At 57.2% G+C, this 18223-nt stretch overlaps 3 protein-coding genes across 10 annotated transcripts in view; 1 reads left to right on the top strand and 2 right to left on the bottom strand.

The window, feature by feature from the left end:
• Positions 1 to 133: 133 nt before the first annotated feature.
• Positions 134 to 4788, bottom strand: CHPF (chondroitin polymerizing factor). 2 transcript variants are annotated; one of them, XM_036914240.2, is made up of 4 exons: positions 4451 to 4788; positions 2825 to 3398; positions 2128 to 2307; positions 134 to 1816 (listed from the first exon to the last, which is right to left on the bottom strand). In XM_036914240.2, exons 1-4 carry the CDS (start codon positions 4762 to 4764, stop codon positions 557 to 559), a joined length of 2328 nt encoding a protein of 775 aa, XP_036770135.2. In that variant the 5' UTR covers positions 4765 to 4788; the 3' UTR covers positions 134 to 556. The 2 variants fall into 2 exon arrangements, with proteins under 2 accessions (XP_036770135.2, XP_036770140.1); XM_036914245.2 differs by lacking the exon at positions 2128 to 2307.
• A 107-nt stretch (positions 4789 to 4895) lies between these two features.
• Positions 4896 to 18223, bottom strand: part of OBSL1 (obscurin like cytoskeletal adaptor 1) — a 25819-nt gene continuing 12491 nt past the window's right edge. The window contains exons 12-21 of one of the 7 annotated variants that reach the window (XM_036914189.2): positions 17859 to 18134; positions 16989 to 17258; positions 16558 to 16830; positions 15304 to 15570; positions 14379 to 14491; positions 13623 to 13863; positions 13372 to 13533; positions 12924 to 13028; positions 12371 to 12640; positions 4896 to 5050 (exon numbers count right to left, since the gene is read on the bottom strand). In XM_036914189.2, coding sequence (XP_036770084.2) covers positions 5007 to 5050; positions 12371 to 12640; positions 12924 to 13028; positions 13372 to 13533; positions 13623 to 13863; positions 14379 to 14491; positions 15304 to 15570; positions 16558 to 16830; positions 16989 to 17258; positions 17859 to 18134 — 2021 coding nt within the window. In that variant the 3' untranslated portion in view covers positions 4896 to 5006. Of the gene's footprint in view, positions 5051 to 11513; positions 11879 to 12362; positions 12641 to 12923; positions 13029 to 13371; positions 13534 to 13622; positions 13864 to 14378; positions 14492 to 15303; positions 15571 to 16557; positions 16831 to 16988; positions 17259 to 17858; positions 18135 to 18223 lie in introns of those variants that run through there. The other 6 variants (XM_036914163.2, XM_036914198.2, XM_036914179.2 and 3 more) reach the window with 6 other exon arrangements.
• On the top strand, positions 5082 to 10720 carry TMEM198 (transmembrane protein 198). Its single transcript, XM_036914270.2, has 5 exons — positions 5082 to 5568; positions 5893 to 6097; positions 8338 to 8913; positions 9912 to 10114; positions 10497 to 10720. Exons 2-5 carry the CDS (start codon positions 5932 to 5934, stop codon positions 10632 to 10634), a joined length of 1083 nt encoding a protein of 360 aa, XP_036770165.2. The 5' UTR covers positions 5082 to 5568; positions 5893 to 5931; the 3' UTR covers positions 10635 to 10720.

Here is an 18223-nt window from a genome sequence, read left to right as displayed (position 1 = left end):
GGGGCAGGGCTGGGCATACGCACGACTTGGTCCCTGGGAAAAGGAAACCCAGGCCCCAGCCAGGACAAGGGAACCTCATTCTGCCTGCCCTCCCTGCCCCCAGGCCTACCTTTCAAAAACTCAGAATCACTAGTCCACCCTCAGCCAGTTTATTAAAGGAAGGGAGCTTCATTGGGGTCCAGGAGGGAGAAGGTGGGAGGTGCCCTATCCCCCTCTCTTGGCTCCCCACTTCAACTCATCTACAACCCAGCCCCCAGGAGACCCTAGGAGACAGGCTGGCGTCAGGCAGAATGTACTACATAAATACTTGGAGGCCACAGCCTGAATTAGCAGCGTCAAGGGGGCAGGGAGACCAGGTTTGGCGCAGGAAGGGATGGCTCTGAGGACACTTCCCCCAGGGACTGTCCTGGGCCCGAGGACCCACAAAGCCAGAGAGCAGGCCAGTGGGCTATCTGAGGCTGCAGCCAGCCCTGTCCAGCGAGGCTGGCAGGTGGCTCCGGGTTGCTGGGGAGGAGTGGGGTGCTGCCATGCCAGGGTTCTGGGGTGCAGGGCAAGGTCAGGTGCTATTGCCCTGCTCCTGCTCAAAGAGCAGCATGGCCAGCTGGGTGCGGGAGCCCAGGCCCTCCAGCTCACTCTGGCGACAGCGGTGGTACAGGTCCTCGCTGAGCCGTGCACTGCATGTCTGGGTCCGGTAGCGCTGCATCAGCGCTGGCTCCACCGCCCGCAGCACATGCAGGCCGGAGAAGCGCAGGAAGAGCTCATACACATCCATGCTCTCCAGCATCTCCTCCTCCTGCTCCGAGGCTGCCGCCAGCCGCCCACGAGCTGCCACGTAGTCAGAGTTGTAGAAGCAGGCTTCGCTGGCTGCCTGGCGATCAAAGCGGCCTGTGTCTCGCCCCAGCTCTGGGGGCCCAGGCCCCTGTGGTGGGGCCACAGCTGGATGGAAGGCCTGGAAGTGCATGGGAAAGAAGGTCTGCCAGCCAGAGATGGCATGCATACGGCAGCGGTTCAGGAAGTCAGGTGTGAGCACCGTGTCTGGCCCGGCCAGCAGGAACAGTGTGTCTAATGGGTGCTTCTTGGAGAGCAGATCCATGAGGCGCAGTGCTGAGGGTGCAGCTGTCTGCACACTGAGCCACGGCACCCGGGCACCAGGGAAACGCCGCTCCATCTCTGCTACATGGGCCTTAACAGGTGCAAAGACATCTGCATGGGCTGCCCGCTGGGCCTGTCGTGGCTCATACAGTAACAAAAGGGTCAGGGCTGCCGCAGCATCACCAGGCTCTAGTGCTGCAGTAGCAAAGGCCTCTAGGAAGCCAGGGGCTAGGTCCCGTTCAGCTGCAGCCAGAGGCAGTAAAACAGTGAGACGGGAGGCCTCAGTGACATAGGGCACAGGCAAGATCTCCACACGGCTCAGTGGCCGTAGCAGCTGCACCCGGCGAGTCAGGGGCCAGCGGCCGCCCTGGGGGGTCAGTGCCTCCAGCTGCAAGTCCAGGGTGTACTCCATCCCCCGGGCAGGATCAAAGCGTCTGTAGCCATTAACCAGCTGCTGCTTTTGGAGCCGCAGGGCCGGATGGTAGCGCCGGTTGAGCTCCTCCAGGGCTGCCCCCAGAACGTCGGCCACATCAGCTTGGTCGACCCCATGCAGTGGGCAGCGGGGTGAGCCATCAGCGCAAGAGAAAGCATGCTGCTCTGTGAAATAGTCCCAGCGCAACACCTCAAAGCGGGAAGCTGGGCGGGATGGTGCTGGAATGCCCACAGGCCAGGCGGCTGCCCGCTCCCCATCAGCTGCCAGACGGCTGGTATTCTGGATCTCCCACTGGGTTGGAGAAACAGACCGTGAGCAAGGCATAAACCAAAGGGGCCAACGTACAGCTGGGGGACTGAGCAGGCAGTAGGTGCTACTCAGGATGGGTCCCCAGTCCCCTGCCAAGCTCTGCCCTCCCAATCCTCCACTCACCCTTTCCCTAGACTGAGGCAGGCTCAGAATTAAAAGGGGAGTTCCTGGAGGGACTTCCCAGAAAAGGCAGAAACAAACAGAGACCTGGGAAACAGGTCTCTTTTGTATTTCCCTGGGATCTCTGAGAATTCTCAGGACCTACCCCTTCTCTCCCTCAGCCCAGACCATACCTGCAGTTCCTGTATCTCCTGGTATGTGCGTTCCAGCTCAGCTCGGGCAAAAGCCTTGTGCAGCTGGTACATGTGCACTGGGTCATGTACAGGGTGGGCTGTCAGGGCGCTGCGGAAACGAGGGTCCCCCTCCTGCACAGGCCCCTCAGGGCTCAGCTCCAGATAGCTGTAGTGTACTCCCTGGGGAGAGGGAGGGAAGGGGTCCATAATGGGAAGAATGATGGGACAGTCTCCCCCTCACCTGATAATGTGTATCTTATCTCCCCACCCTATGACCTGTTTTGGACTTGGAATCAGAATTCTTTGGGTCTAAGTCTACCTCAACCAGTTGTGAGCTTGCGTGACTTTGAGTAAGCCTCTGCTAGCTCATCTGTGAAATGGACATGCACCCTATCTCAGAGCTGTCCAGCGGCCCAAATAAAATAACAGCCAACGCTGAACACCTACTATGTGCAAGTATCCATTATTTTTTCTATTCTTTGTAACAACTCTGAACAATAATTACTTCCATTGGTACGGGGTTGAGGATAGTGAAGCTCAGGAGATTCAGTAACTTAACCAAGGTCACAGGGATAGAAAATGACAGAACTTATAGGCATGAAAACCCAGGCCTATAATTCCAACCACCCCTTTGCCCCTCAAGGAGAAGTGTTTAAGTTCAGTTAGGAGTCACCAGTGGGGGAGCTTAAATTCCCACCTCATGGTCACCAGTGCAGCCCACCCCGGTGGCATCGAGGATGCAGCGTCCCAGCCACTCGTCTGGGTGCGCACTAACAATGTCGTTGCGGCAGCCTTCCAGATGGGGACGCAGCTGCTGTAGCAGTGTGCGGGACAGCAGTACTCCAAAGCCTCCATGGCAGTAGCGGCCTGGGGTGGGCTCTCCACTGATGAAGTCCTGGGGCCGGCCCAGATAGAGGTGGGCAGAGGCTGCCAGGCTAAGGTGGCCAGTGAGGCGGGCCAGTCCATGGGCCTCGGTGTAGGTGGCATCAGGCACTAGGAAGAACCAGTCAAAGTCATCTCCGTGCTGCTCCAGCAGGTGGCGTAGTGCCAGGTGCAAGTGCCCGATGGGTCGCTCCTCACCCAGCGTCACCACAGCCATGCCAGGTGGTGCCCTGCGGCCCCGTGAGCCCGTGAGGAACACCACGCGCTCTAGCCGGTGCCCCAGAGTGCGGTTCACAGCTACCCCTAGCGTGGGCAACGTGGCCTGTGAGGTCAGCACTGCCACCAGTAGCCTCTGCCTGATGCCCAGCTCTGTGCTGATGTAGCGGGTCCTGGGAGAGAAGAGGGCACAAAGTTATCAAAAGGACAGCAGGTCAGACAGGAGGCAACATACATACATAGGTTCTGGCAGGTCACGTCCTCTCTGGCCTGTTTACTCACCTATGAATAGGGTAAGAATAACACCTACCTCCCAGGAGTCATGAGGATTCAAAGTGAAATACTGGCCTTACCTATATAGTGCTTTGGGAAGATGGCAATACCCCTGCAGATATGAAATATATTGTGGGTATGATTCCATTTCACTACTTAGCAGTTGTATCTTTGAGCAAGTAATTTAACCTACCTTAGCCTCAGTAGCCTCATCTATGAAATGGGGTTTTTATCTACTTAAAATACCTGGCCAAATGCTCAGCACATAGGCGCTTCATACACAATACTTACTTCTTTATAAATATGCCGTTATATAACAAATGCACCACATAAGTTATATAAAGGAATATATGGCATAGGGATGTACTGAGTGCATTTGGGAGAGGGGCAAACGGGGGCTGAGGAGTTTCAGTAACTTACTTCCCAAAATGCAGAAAACAGTTTGCAGAACTGGAATTTTGATTCAGTGTTACTTAGGAGACATTATTTCAGCTCAATGACAGAGGCATTAATGCGACGGGTACATCACCCTCCCCCACCCCCAACACACACACACACAAAAATCTCACCCCGAGGTGCCCCACATGGAACAAGGGATACAGGTAAATCCTAGTTCTCTTTTCTCTTTCCCTTTTTCTATGCACCCACCCTATACACCAGTAATTTTTCTAAACCCAACGGCCGACCGAAGGAGCTAAGAGGATCTTTGGGGGACCATGGGGTCGAGCCCGTTTAGGGCAGAAGAGGGTAAGCTCAGCCCTGGACCGGACTGAGCCCAGAAGAGCCTCAGATGGGCTCCACAGCTCCCGGGGAAGCAGAGCCATAGGAAGTTATCGGGGCCAAAGACTTCCTGGCCGGCCAGCCCCTTTCTTCCGGAGCCTGACCCGGCCCCCGGCGGCCTCCGTGGCGCGCCCGTCCCGGCTAGTGCCCAGGGGGTGGGGATGATCCGTACCTGACAGCCTTTTTGGCGGCCTGGCCAGGCGGTGCAGGGTGGTAGGGCAAGACACGCGGCTCCCAGTTCTCCCCAGCGCCTGCTCCGGCCCCAGGCCTTTCGCGCTCCGCTCCTGGCTGCACCGAATTGGGCCGGCGTGCCGCGTTGGTGTTGCCGCGCGGCGGCAGCTCAGGATCTCCAGGTTGAGGCGGCCCTGGGCCGCACGGCTCCTCCACCCAGGTGACGCTGAGCAGGCTCAGAGTGAAGCCTAAGGAGATGCCCACGGCCACGGGCCCTGCGGGCCGCAGCACCGACAGCAGCAGTGATGCCCGCATGGCGCCCGGACCGTGGGCCCCAGGCTGGGGAGCAGCTCCAGAGCCGCCAGAGGCTCCGAGGGGGCGGGACCGGGGAGGGGGCGGATCCGTAGGGCCCGGCCAAAGAGGCGGGCCCACTCCCTCCCCGCTGAGCAGAGCCCGCGGCCCGAGCTGAACACCCGGCGCCGCTCACTGAAGCTCCAGTATATAGCGCTGGGTTCCTGCGCTAAGCTCGAGAGCCTCCGCCGCCGCTGTCCGACGTGTCACTGCGAGGACCCCGCCCCCGGGGTGGGGTCTTGGGCTCCAGCTACCGGAGAGGGAGGAGAAGGGGGAGGTTAAAGAGGAAGGACCTCCGGAAGTGCCCCTCCTCAGTGCAAGAGAGGGAATGGCTGGGGGCGGAGTCCCAGACGTGGTTGGTGCAACCCAGGTGACGTCAGAATCAGCCCGCCCCTGCCAGAATGGTGCGCCCTGAGTGACGTCAGGAGCAGAGGCCGGAGCTGTCCATCAGCACCAAAGGCCGCGGGCGGGCTCAGGGCATGGGGCCGCGGCTCCGGGGCAGCCCAAGCCCCAGCTCCTGCTCCTTTCCCTTCCCCGGGCCCAGCCCGAGTACCCGAACGCCGCGGGACTGGAGTGCCAGCCGGTGCTGGAGGCGGAGTAGCGACGCCGCAGCGCAGCGACCTGTTTCTCCGGCCCCGCAGCCCTCTCCCCGAACGGCGGACTTTTCCTGGACCCCAGTCAACTGGGCCTCTGGCTCCCCGCAACCCCGGATCCTCTGGCCCCTGCACAGCCTCTTTCGCTCAGAAGCCCAGCTCGCCTCCAGCCCAGGTAGATCTTAAACAATCCCAGATTTAGCCGCCCACAGAGGAGTCTCCTGGCTGCCTCCTCACAGGCAGCACACTGCCCTCACCACCCGCCCCCCGCCCCCAACCCAGCCTCCCTTTTAACTTCTTCATCCCAGCCCCATCTAGCCAGGCACTTTTGTTTCCCTTTGTCTTTCGCCCCCTACTTCAGGGATGCTTCCAGAGCTGCATGATGTGGGCACCATTCCTTTGTCCACTGTGTCCTTGCCTAGTTTTCCCACTCCCAATTCTCACGGGCATCCTAGTGAAACCCAGGACTCCTTCTTGATCCCAACTTCCTTTTTGTCAGGCTGACCTAGGAGGGTGACTCTCTTCCATTCCCAGCACTATGCCGGGCACTATGGCACCACTGCGGTTCCAGCTGCTGCCCCCTGAGCCAGATGATGCCTTCTGGGGTGCACCCTGTGAACAGCCCCTGGAGCGCAGGTACCAGGCACTGCCAGCCCTCGTCTGCATCATGTGCTGTCTGTTTGGAGTCGTCTACTGCTTCTTTGGTGAGACCCCCATCTCATCCTTCACCTGAGCTTCCCATTGTTACCCAAGTTATTTTTCTGAGGCACCCCAAATCTTCTCTAGAATTGTCACCACCACCATGAATAACTATCTTTCTCTCTTTCATCCTGCACTGTGTTCATAGATCATCTGGATTTTAAATCCTGGAGAACATAGGTTTTTGAATTAGGCATGCTCGAATCTGAACCTGGCTCCACATGTTACTAATTGTGATGCCTTGGGCATATTAACCTGTCTGAGCCACAGTTTCTAATCTGAACAGTGGGAACAACGATATTTGTCTTACATAGCATTGTTGTGAGAACTAGCAGGCATTCAAAAATTAATAGCTATTGTAGTGAAGATGTGTTTGGATCACTGTGCTAGGTAGGCACTGAAAACATTTAGCATATAATTAAAAATGATCTCTTACCACAGAGCATAGATATTTCTACACACATGTAGATAGCCTACAAGGCAGGCTTCGGTAACCGAGTTCCTGTGGACGGTTGTATAGGATGGGCACTGCACAAGGGAGTCCAGCTGAATAGGCAAGTGGGGGCTGAAATCCCATCCATGCACCACTTGCCAAACTCTAGACCTTGACACAAGGCAGCTCTACCTAGAGGAAGACACAACTTTTTCTGATTTACATAAAAGTGCCAGATGGGCTAGTGGAGAGTAAGTGCCCAGGGACTACAGCGTGAGTTACAGAACTTCAGAGAGGCAAGTGAGCTCTATGGGCTGGGGGTCCAAGGAAAGCCTCCAGGAAGAGTATAGGTGATGAGAACAGGTGTAGAGGCTTGGAGATCTAGGTTCCAGGCTGTGCAGAGGTGGGGTGGAGACTCATGCTCTGCAGGCTCTACAACTCCCGCTAGAATGCTGGGTAGTAGACAGGAATGGGAAGCAGATGGTCCCTTCCCTTCTATCCCCAAACTCTGGTCTGAACAACTGTGGAGTGGGCAGGAGGGCCCTTCTAAGGGTTCAGGACACATTCTGGGTCTCCAAGGGGTCTCTGTGACTTCATCCCCTGCAATACTCATGCCCATTCCCTCTGCAATTATCAATGAAGCCTGGCATTCCTTTTCTGGGGCTTCCCTGCCATCCTACCCCTTTAGGATACCCCCACTCCCAGGGTCGTGGATTTGGAGCCCTTATGCATGCCCTACTCCTCTTTCTGACCCCAGAACCTCCTGGACTCCTCTTCAATGTGCTTCCCCTCATTCCTAGAACTGAATCTCTTCATTCTGACCGTTCTCTTTTGGCATTTTCACACTCTGTGACCCCCGTCTCTGACTTCTATCTTCCCAGCTGTTCAGGATCTACAAGTCCCTTATCCTTCCAAGTACCCTTAATGGCCCTATAACCTCCATTTTTCTGAAACTCCATGACCACTATTTCCCCTTATAATACTCCTTGACTCCCCATGAACACTTGTAAGCCCTAGTGACTCTCAACCACCCCCAGTTATCTTGTTACTTTCCATCCCTCTGACTCCCTCTATTATTCCTAATTACTTGATACCTATGACCCCATTGTCGGATCACTCCTCCCCTCACCATGATCTCAATGATCCCATTTCTCTGGCCTTAATAGTGCCCTCTCTCAGGAAAACTAATATTTTCAATGATTCCACATCTGTCAATTCCCCTAACTTGCAAAGACTTCATCTCCTGAAACCCCTCCCTAACAACCCTGCTTCTCTGTTTTCTTTGTAACGTTTTAATGATATCCAATCTCTGAAGCCCTGTGACCCTCAAAGAAAGACCTCATTTTTCTGAACCTGTGTGACCCTCATCTTTCAGGTTCTTTCTGAGTTCCAAATACCTCATCTTTCTGAACAATCCCTTCCCCAAAGCCCCCAATTACTCTATTCTTAATCCCTTTGTTACCCCCAGTGACCTATCTCCCTGACCCCTATGATCCAAAAGACCCCAATGATCCCTATCACTAATTCACTGATTCTAATGCTTTATCTCTGACTCCTCTGACCCCCAAAGACCCAGTGCTCATCTCAGTGACTGTTTTCCCAGTGACTCCCAATGACCTGTCTCTCTGACCTCCATCATGATGCCAATGGTCCCATCACTGATGCTCTCAGGACCCTGGTGACTCCCAATTCTCTGATCTTAGTGTCCTGCCTCTGGTTTCCCTGTGATTTCAAGTCCCTGATCCCTCTGACCTCCTGCCTCCAGCCAGGTGACTTCATTTTGGCCCCTCACTAGCCCCTGTTCCCCTCCAGGTTACCGCTGCTTCAAGGCAGTGCTCTTCCTCACTGGGTTGTTGTTTGGCTCAGTGGTCATCTTCCTGTTGTGCTACCGAGAGCGGGTGCTGGAGACACAGCTGAGTGCCGGGGCAAGTGCAGGCATCGCACTGGGCATTGGGTTGCTCTGCGGGCTGGTGGCCATGCTAGTACGCAGCGTGGGCCTTTTCCTAGTGGGGCTGCTGCTTGGTCTGCTGCTCGCTGCTGCTGCCCTGCTGGGCTCTGCACCCTACTACCAGCCGGGCTCTGTCTGGGGCCCACTAGGGCTGCTGCTCGGTGGCGGCCTACTCTGTGCCCTGCTCACGCTGCGCTGGCCCCGACCGCTCACCACCCTGGCCACTGCTGTGACTGGTGCTGCTCTCATCGCCACCGCCGCAGACTACTTTGCAGAGCTGCTGCTGCTGGGACGCTATGCAGTGGAACGACTACGGGCCGCCCCTGTGCCCCCGCTCTGCTGGCGGAGCTGGGCCCTGCTGGCACTTTGGCCCCTGCTCAGCCTGATGGGCGTTCTGGTGCAGTGGCGGGTGACGGCCGAGAGGGACTCCCACACGGAAGGTGAGAGGGCACAGGCCAGGGTGGGTGTGAGAGAAATGGGTGATCAGGGATTGTGGTGGTGGGTGCTGAGAGACTGGAACATGGTGGGGGGAGAAGCTGTACACAACAGTAGTGGAAGGCCTCAATATGGTTAGAGAGCTGACGAGCTCGGGGTTTGGGAAGACAGGACCCAGTGCCACCATTCATTCTACAACAACATTCAAAGCAGCAGCTCCGTGCCAAGCCAATTCCAGGCACTGGAGATCCAGCAGAGACAAAAGAGAAAATGTTCCTGTTCTTATGGGGTTCTATTCAGGTATGGAGAGACAGACAATACACACTCAAACAAAGGAGATAATTCCAGCTGTATGGAGTAATAGGAAAGATATATGCAGGGTGATATACATGAGTAAAAGAGTGACCTCTAGAGGCTATTAGAGATAGGGTAGTCAAGGAGGGCCATTTGGAGGAGGTGACATTTAAGTAGAGTCCTGAAGGGTAAGAAGCTAGCCATGCAAAGAGCAAGAGAAAAGGGGACAGCAATGTCAGGGCCTCAGAAGGAATCAGCTGGGCTTGATGAGAGAGTGGGGCTGGAGTGGATGGATGAGGGTGCCAATTGTGTGAGCCCTGGAGATGTCATTGGAATGTTAAAGTAGAAAGGATCTAATCTAATCTATTAGCATTTGGGATGCTCGTTCTGGGTGCTGAAGAAGGACACACAAAAGGGGAAATCAGTGAGGTGGCAGATGTAGTCTAGTTGAGACGATGGCTGGTCTAGGATTGGGAGAGAGACAATAATCGGGAGAGGATACCTAAAAGTCTAGCAATCTTGCAGGAAGACCTTCAGAAGAAAAGAACAACTGCAGGAAGTCCCATCTGGGAGGTGGAAAAGGAAAGGGGAGGGGAAAACATACAAGGGAATCTGGAAGCACCAGCCCCTAGGTAGGAAAGGTCAGGGAAAGTCTGGGGAGGTGAGGTATGCGGGCCTCTGAGACCCTTCTCTGCCCATCCCTTCACAGTGGTAATCAGCCGGCAGCGACGACGTGTGCAGCTGATGCGTATTCGGCAGCAGGAAGAGCGCAAGGAGAAGCGGCGGAGGAAGAGACCCCCTCGGGTTCCCCCCAGAGGCCCCAGAGCTCCTCCAAGGCCTGGGCCCCCTGACCCTGCTTATCGGCGCAGGCCAGTGCCCATCAAACGCTTCAATGGAGACATCCTCTCCCCAGTGAGCAAACCAAGCCCTCTGGCCTGAACAGGGGAAAAGGGAGAGTTGTAGACTGTCCTACTAGGGCTGGGCCTTCCCCAGAGGCTGATCACTGCCTAGAAAGCCTAGTGTTTGTCTGCCCAGCATAACGCCTGCACCAGGAGCTTGATGGGTCCAGCTCTAGGTGTGTGGGAAAGGTATCCTGAGTATAGAGTTTTAATGAGTGATGGTATGGTGTTGGGTCTCAGGGCTATGGACTATAGGTGTGGTGAGGTCCTGGGCCTAAGGCACTCAGGTGTATGTCTCAGGTTTGGGGGGGCCAGTGCAGGGAGAAGATGTCTACCTGAAGTGGCTTTCAGGCAGGGGTTCAGTGGCACTCACACCTGTGTTTACTTACCCACAGAGCTACATCCAGAGCTTCCGGGACCGGCAGACAGGGAGCTCACTGAGCTCCTTCATGGCCTCGCCCACAGATGTGGACTATGAGTATGGGTCGCAGGGCCCACTGACAGCCTGCTCGGGGCCCCCTGTGCGGGTATAGCAGTATAGCTGTTTCTGCCCACCTAGACTCTGTGGTCACCAGCTCTGCCAGCTTGGGGAGGTCTGCTGGGCCACCACCCAGCCAATCTGGCCTGACTGCTGGAAGGGAGACCTGTCTCAGGCTAAGCTAGGCCTGGGGGGAAAGCCCGCTCTCAACTTCCCAAGGGGCTCCTGAAGAACGCAGGGTGTGAGCCCCACTGGGGTATGCTCAGGGTTGTGAGTGTGTTGCCTCTGTGTGTGTGTGTGTGTGTGTGTGTGTGTGTGTGTGTGTGTGTGTGTGTGTGTGTAGGGGTGGGTTTAGAGGGGACACTGGGACTTTTGCCTTAGATTTCTGATTGGTGGGGCTTTTCCAGGGCTGGCCCTGCCTCCTCTCCCACTGCTGGGCTCCCACGGACCACTCTCCTGCATGGCTAAGCGGAGGAGGTCTGCTTTCCTCCCCCGACACGCCACCTCTCAACCAGACTCGTCTAAGGCTTCTTGTCCTTGTCCATGGGGCTAACTTCAGCACCTCACCCTGATCCCCTGTCTCTGCAAAGCCACCAGCCTGAGGGCAGTGGTAGGGGATGGAGGTGAGGGGTGCTACTCTGGGCTGGGCTGGGGAGGGGAACTGGGGAAGGGGCCTTAAATGCACGGTGCATGTCTGGTGTCTGTCTTGCCACCCTGGACACCTCATGCTTCTGTCTCCCCATGCCCCACCCTGTTTTACATCTTTTATAAATGTGCCAAACTGTGTGGCTTCTGCCAAGAGTTATGGTCTTTGGTGGCTGGCACCTCCATAGGCCAAGTTGGAAGCACTGCAGCCCTTTGGTCCCTTGTGTCACTTATTATACAGGGGCTCCAGGCAAGTTCTGCCATCCTACACTACACAGAGAGCCAGGGAAAAGGGCTGTACCACTTTTATTGTCTCCCAACACCTCTGGTTCCCCTGCCGCCCCACCCCTGCCTGGGGTAAGGGCATGCGCCTTCCAAGTTGTCCGAGAGCACCTGCCTGGCCTGGTTCGGTCCTCCTAGCTACCTGCAGAGGAATGACTCTGCGTAGGGCCGGGGAGATAGTGGGTACCACTGTCCTCTCCCCTGGCAGATCCTGGGCACTCACACAGGAAGAGCTGGGCCCTCACCCTCTGCCCCACATTTTCTGGACCTCTGTTAGCACTGTCTGTGGGGCAGGAAAGTGAGGGTCAGAGGTAGGGCAAGGCACGGCATCTGGAGGGAATGCAGGAATGTGGGTGGAGGGTGGGGCATCTCCTAGGTGGAAGAGGAAAGAAATGGGACTAGCTCAGCAGCCCTCTGCTGAGGCTTATGTTAAACTCACTGAGATGGGCAGAAGCCAGTTAAGCAGAGGGCAGGAGGGCTGAGGGACAGGTGTGGGGGAGACTAGGGGCTGGTAGGTGGGAAGGAGAGAAACGGGTACAAATGGGGCATTCAGGAGAGACAAACATGGTCCAGAGACAGGAGGGAGTGAGAAGCCTGGAGAGGAAAGGGCATACAAAGGTGGGAACAGCTAACCTGAACCAAATGGTTCCTGCTGAGAACACAGGGCTCCCTCCTCTCTCCAACCCTGGGTGTGACCTCCCCCCTCCCCCACTCCCCACTGCCAACAGATCCCAGAACCAACTTGACACCCCAAGTCCTGGAAAGCCTCTGGTAGGTGTGTCTCAGCCCACCAGCTCTTAGCGACCCCTCCTGCCTGGCCAGCCAGGCTGCCCCTCTGACCTCTGCCCAGTCAGCTTCACTCACCCTCTACCAGCAGTCGTGTTTCAGCACTGTCCTGACCGGTCTGGCAGCAATAGGTGCCCTGGTCCTCAGGTTGCACGTCACGGATGACCAGGCTGTGGGTAGGGCCGTGGCTGCGCAGCTCGTGCTTGTCTCCAGGGCACAGCTCAACCCCCTCCCGTAACCAGCACACGTGGCCCCCCGAACGGGACAGAGTCACCTCCAGCACTGCCCTGCGGCCGACCAGAACCGTCTTCTCGCGAGGGGGGTGGCGGCAAATCTGGAGGGGCAGTGCTTGGGGATGGAGGACGAGGGCTTGAGTTAATAGGGACACGCAGGGCCCCCGGAGAAGAGACGCATCTCCCCTCCTCGCGACTACCACTCCTGGCTTTAGGTCTCTGTGTCACCAGTAGGTTCCCCTGTCCCCCCAATCCAAAGTCTCCTCATCTCCCCCCTACCCAAGGAAATGCACTGCCCTCTGTGACCCACCCGGGCACAGTCCCTCGAGGAAGAGAGGGGAGAGCGTTTCCAGGGTCAGCCGCCAGCCGGCTTGCCAGTCCGGGCCCCAGCTGCTTACCCTCCACCTCCAGCTGCGCCACGGACTGGGCGGGTCCCGCCTGGAAGCGGACCTCACCGGCGTCCTCCGCGCGTAGCTCGCTCAGCACCAGAATATGTTTCTTCTCTGGAGTGGGGGGAGGGAGGCGGGGAGGAGGAGTTAGCTAGGCCTACACCGCCTCTGGGGAGCATTCAGGAATGGGGGTGGCGCTGGAGTAGGTCCCCGGACCGGTTCGGACGCCTCAAATACGCGCTGTTTTGGGCGGAATTGGTAAATTGAAGGGGAGGAGGAGCGTTCCAGGACCAAGGCCTCAGAGCTTAGGGGCCGGGGAAAGATGGTGAGACAGCTCTTTGGGCCGTGGGGCGGGGCCCATCCTAGTCGGAGGCGGGGCTTATCCTAGCAGGGCGGGGCCTGCCTGTCCCGGGGGCGGGACAGCAAGGGGCCAGAGCTGGTAGAATGTCGGCCAGACCTTCCTGTCGGATGCGGACGCGGCCTCCAGGTCTCAACGGGCGCCCTTTGAGCTCCCAGCTCCCAGGGGTCTCGACCTCCGACACAGTGCACTCGAACGTGGCGCCGTCGCCTTCGCGGGCGCGCACCGACCGGAGCTGGGAGAGCACTAACACCATGCGCTCTGGGGCGGAGCCAGGGGCGTGAGGCGGGGAGGGTCGGAGGGGGCGGCACCCGACCACGCCCACTCCCCGCCCCTCTGTCTAGAAGCACCAGACCAGTCACTCCCTGGGAAAGTCAGATCCGGGGAACCCACTCCCTCAGCAGTGTCCGGCCGGGGCAGCGCCCGGTACCCACCGCGCACGACCAGGCGTACTGGCCCTGCGCGAGCTGTCCCCACCGCGCAGCTGTAGGTCCCAGCGTCCAAAGGGCTGCAGCGCCGCAGCTGGAGAAAGCGGCGCGTGCCGAGGGACTGGAGCTTCAGCCGGGGGCTGGGGATGAGCGGGCACCCGTCCTAAGGGCAGGAGTTGTATAGGGTAGGGGTGAACTTAGCTGGGCGGAAGCGGCGGCGCCGTGTTGATGCCAAGAGGTTTCGCGGCTGATTTATGCCCGTCCGTGTCCCCCAGGCTGGGGTCGGACCACCCCGCACCTTTGGGGCAGCACCAGGAGCCTCACTGGGGAGGTGTCACCCTTTGGGGATGTGAGGGCTGAAAAGGGGTGCCATAGTCGCTGGGAGCCCAGAGTCATGTACTGATCATACCAGCCATGGGCATGGATTCTGGAATAAGGCAAATCTGGATTCAAATATGAGCTCTGCCCCTGGTCAATACTTGACCCAATTGAACCTCAGTCTCCTAGAGATAACATGGAGACATGACTTATTTCATAGGGTTGTTGCAAAGATTAGCTCATTAAATGTAAAGTGCACGAGAAACTTCTGCTCAGCGAGTATTAATGTTTCTGTTTGGGGAATCACTAATGTTATTGTTAAGATGCTGGGGTAGGCTGGGCTAGGGCTGCTGCTCTGACCTTCTCCCAGGTAACATCAGCCAAGGCCTGGGAAAGCTTGCACTCCAACGTAGCTGTGTCTCCCTCAGTCACCTCTAGGTCCTGTGGCCCCCACACAATGGTCACTGGGGCCTCTGGGAATGGGAGAAGGAGGACACACTTGGGTACAAGGGGTTAGTGGTGGACACACTTAGACAAGGTGGTCATTGTATACTAGTGAGCAGGGGATGTGCTGGGACAAGTGGTCCAAGGGGGATGCTGGTCAGTGGAAAGCACAGCCAGGAAACAAGGGTCGACAGGGCAGGAGTGGCCAGCTAGGGGTCACATTTTAGGGTGGTTAGTGGGGACATACTCAGGGGAACTGGGGCAGAGGTGCCAGAGGAGTCACCCATAGGCAGGCATGGTCACTGGGAGCCACACTTGGCTAGAATGGACAGGTGATACTGGCCAGGGTGGAGCATAATGGAGTCAGAGGAGCATTGGGGGAACCCTAGAGCAGGTGTGGTCAATGGAGAACATACTGGGCTGGAAGCAGAAGTGGGGGCACTGAGGCAGAGTTGCTAGGGGAGTCACCCTCAGGCAGCCAGTTGTTTGTTGAGACTTGAATGGTCAGAAGGGTACACTCAGACAAGCAGAGGGGGCCACAGCAGGCAGGCGTGGTCAGTGGGGTCACATGCAGGGTAGTCAGTGAGGCCACGGTCAGCAGGCAGACAGTAGTGACCACACTGGCACAGGCATGCTCACAGTGGCACAGTTGGTGGTTTGCAGGGACTGGGTCAGTGGGGCTGCACTGGATCAGACTGGCCAGAGAAGCCACACTCTGCTAGGGAGGTCAGTGAGAGTCACAGTGGGACAGGCATGCTCAGCAGGGGCCACACGGGTAGTGGGATCAGTAGAGTAACACCCAGGGTGGTCAGCAGGCAAGTGGCCATCCCGGAGGCCGCACCTCTCACAGTGAGTCTGGCTGCACAGCGCAGGGAATCCGCAGTGAAGGAGATGCATCCCGAGTCTGCCAGGCCCAGGCCACTGAGAACCAGGCCGTGAGTATGGCCCTCTGCATGAAGGCAGCACTTGGGCCCTGGCTGCAGCCGTACTCCACCACGGGCCCACTCTCCAGTCACACCCTCCTGGGACAGCTCTAGCTGGAAGGTGGCGCTGCCCCCCTCAATGACAGTCACATCCTGCAGAGGCTGCAGAACCCTTAGCTGCCTCGCTGGTTGGGGGGAGATGGAGAGAGAGGGAGGATGAGGGCTCCAGCTCTGGGCAGGGGTTTCAGAGGGCTCACACACCCTTTGGCCTTGCCTGTACCACCTCTAACACTTAACCTCAGGCCCTACAGAACAAAGTTCGGAACCAGGGTGCAAGGGAAAGGGAGCACAGCAGGCCAGACTTGGTGAGTATACAGGGGCTTATTGTGGTTAGGAGAGGGGACACATGGAGGGGATAAGTTGTGGTTAGGGGGTTGAGGAGTCTTGGTGAAGGTTGCTATGACACTGGAAGGAGCACAGAATTTGGAGTCAGACACATTTGGAGTCTAGCTCTGCCACATAATTTGTATGCTGTGTGACCTTTGGCAACTGCTTGACCTCTCTGGGCCTTAGTTTTCCCATCTGTACAAGGTGAATAGCATTGAGAGATGGGTTTATTGTGATTAAATGAATGAAATAAATTGGAAGAGAGTATGTATCACCACCATCAAGAATTTACCAAGTTCCTTGTGGGCTTTTTCATGTTATCTCAGTTAATGTTCCCCAAAACCCCTGAAGTAGGGATTAGCTCCATTTTTAAGAAGAAGTGGTTTCAAGAGATTAAGTAGACTGCACAAAGGCACACAGTTAAAAGAGGGTTCCAGCCTCCAGGGTGGGGCTGCTATTTGCCAAATGGGCCCGTGTATCCTCGGGCACATCACTGGGGGTGAAGGATAAACATGGGAAGTCTTTCTGGAGTATGATATTTATGTGTAGAGCAAAGCCAACTTGAACATACAAAATGGAATGCAGAATCCACATGGACTTCTGGGGTAAATAGAAAAGTCATTATAAAAAGAAAAGATTTGCTTTGGGCAGGCTGCTGCAGGTCACATTCCTGGAGGCCAGCTGGGGCTGACTAGCCTCAGTGGTGAGGGGCACTTTGGTGGGGACTTGAGGGGCCCTGGGCCAGCCAGGAAAGGCAATGTGTTAGGACAGGATAGGGCACTCACGCCTCACGCTGAGCCTGGCCAGGGTGCGGTCGTGGTGGCTTTCGCAGCCGTAGGTGCCCTGATCGACTAGCATGACACCGTGGATGAAGAGGCGGTAGATGTGGCCATCCTGGGCCATGGACACGCGAGAGTCGTGGGGTAAGGGCTCCCCGCCTCGTACCCAGCGCACAGCACTTGCTGCGCCCACTCGGCCTGTCTCCACTTCGAGGCACACATCCTGGCCTTCTTCTGCCCGCACATCCTGCAGCCGCCGCAGGAACAGCAGTTCCATTTCTGGGGAGGAAGGGGGAAGGGACTATGGTGGGGCCTGGAGGCTGACCCCTTGCTCATGCCACTGGTCTGTCCCTGGACAGAAGGGCAAGGCTGCTAGGGCCAGGGCTGGGAGAATAGGTACAGGGCAGAAAACCATTCCATCCCCATCAGGACCAAACCTCTAACATGGAGCCGGGCACTTGTAGCTGTGCCCCCTGCTCGGGCGGTCACAGTCCCTGCATCCTCAAGCTGGCAACCTCTCACAGTCAGTGTGCGGCTTGAACCATCCTGGGCCATCTCTAGCTGGGGCCCTGGAGTGACAACAGCCCCATTGCGCAGCCAGGTGACATCGGCGTCTGGTGGGGAGACTTCACACCGGAATGTGGCATCGTCGCCCTCATGGACAGTTAGTGGCGTTAGCTCAGAGACCAGCTTCGCCAGTGGTGGTTCTGGGGGCAGTCAGGCAGTAAGGTGGGCAAGGTGTCTTTCCCTCTCCTTTTCATCCCATCCTAAGGTATACGCCCTCTTGTTACTTAAGACCTGTCCTGAGGATCTACAGTGTGTCAGCCACAGGGGGTGTCCCAAAGGGCAAGATGCTAACTCTCTGCCATTCCCTCTCAATCCTGGCCTGGCTCTGCACCTCTCTGATGCCCTAATAATAATGAATCATTTGCCATGTACCCTATTTATCTCATGTAATTGCTACAACATCCCTGTAAGTCAAGCACTATCTCCCCATTTCAGAAATGGGGTTCAGAGAGGTTAGGCCACTTGCCAGTCACACAACCCCTGGGAAAGGGAATCCCAGTTGTAGACTGGGTGGGTTGACTCCAGAGCCCCTGATTTAAACGAGTGGACTATGCCTCATCCTACTGGAGGGCTCCTGAAAAAGGGCGCCCAGAGCCCTCAGCCAGCTAACAGCTTTGCATGCACTAGTTGGAGCCAGAGGCAGTAAGGAGGGGTTTGGGGGTTTAGTGGGGTCCAGAATGGTGCATAGGTGTGGTCCTAGGGGGTGCCAGGGCCCAAAGAGTACTGGGGGTGCATGTTACCTTCCACGCGGACGAGGAAGATGCGGCTGTCCTGGGGTGCGTCGCACAGGTACTCCCCAGCATCCCTGCTCCGGGCCCCCTGTACCCGCAGCACCTGCCTCGCCCCAGCCTGCTCCAGCTGCACCCGCCCCTGGCTGGCCAGGCGCTCCCCATCCTTGTACCAGCGCACAGGGGCCCCCGGCCCGGAAAGGTGCACCACCAGCTCTAGGTCCCCGCCTGGGGTGCTGCGAACCCTCGTCTGGGCAGCCTCTGGGGTCACCACCCGCACGGGGGGCTCTGTGGGGTCAGAGCTGGGGGTCACTAGGAGGGAGAGACTCAAGGGCTTCAAGGAGGGTGGTGGTAGGCAAGATGGAGAGAGGTACTGA

The sequence above is a fragment of the Manis pentadactyla genome, chromosome 6, assembly GCF_030020395.1.
Source record: "Manis pentadactyla isolate mManPen7 chromosome 6, mManPen7.hap1, whole genome shotgun sequence".
In the NCBI taxonomy this organism is placed as follows: Eukaryota; Metazoa; Chordata; class Mammalia; order Pholidota; family Manidae; genus Manis; species Manis pentadactyla.
The sequence above is the reverse complement of the archived record's forward strand: the minus strand, read 5'-3'. Positions and strand labels throughout refer to the sequence as shown.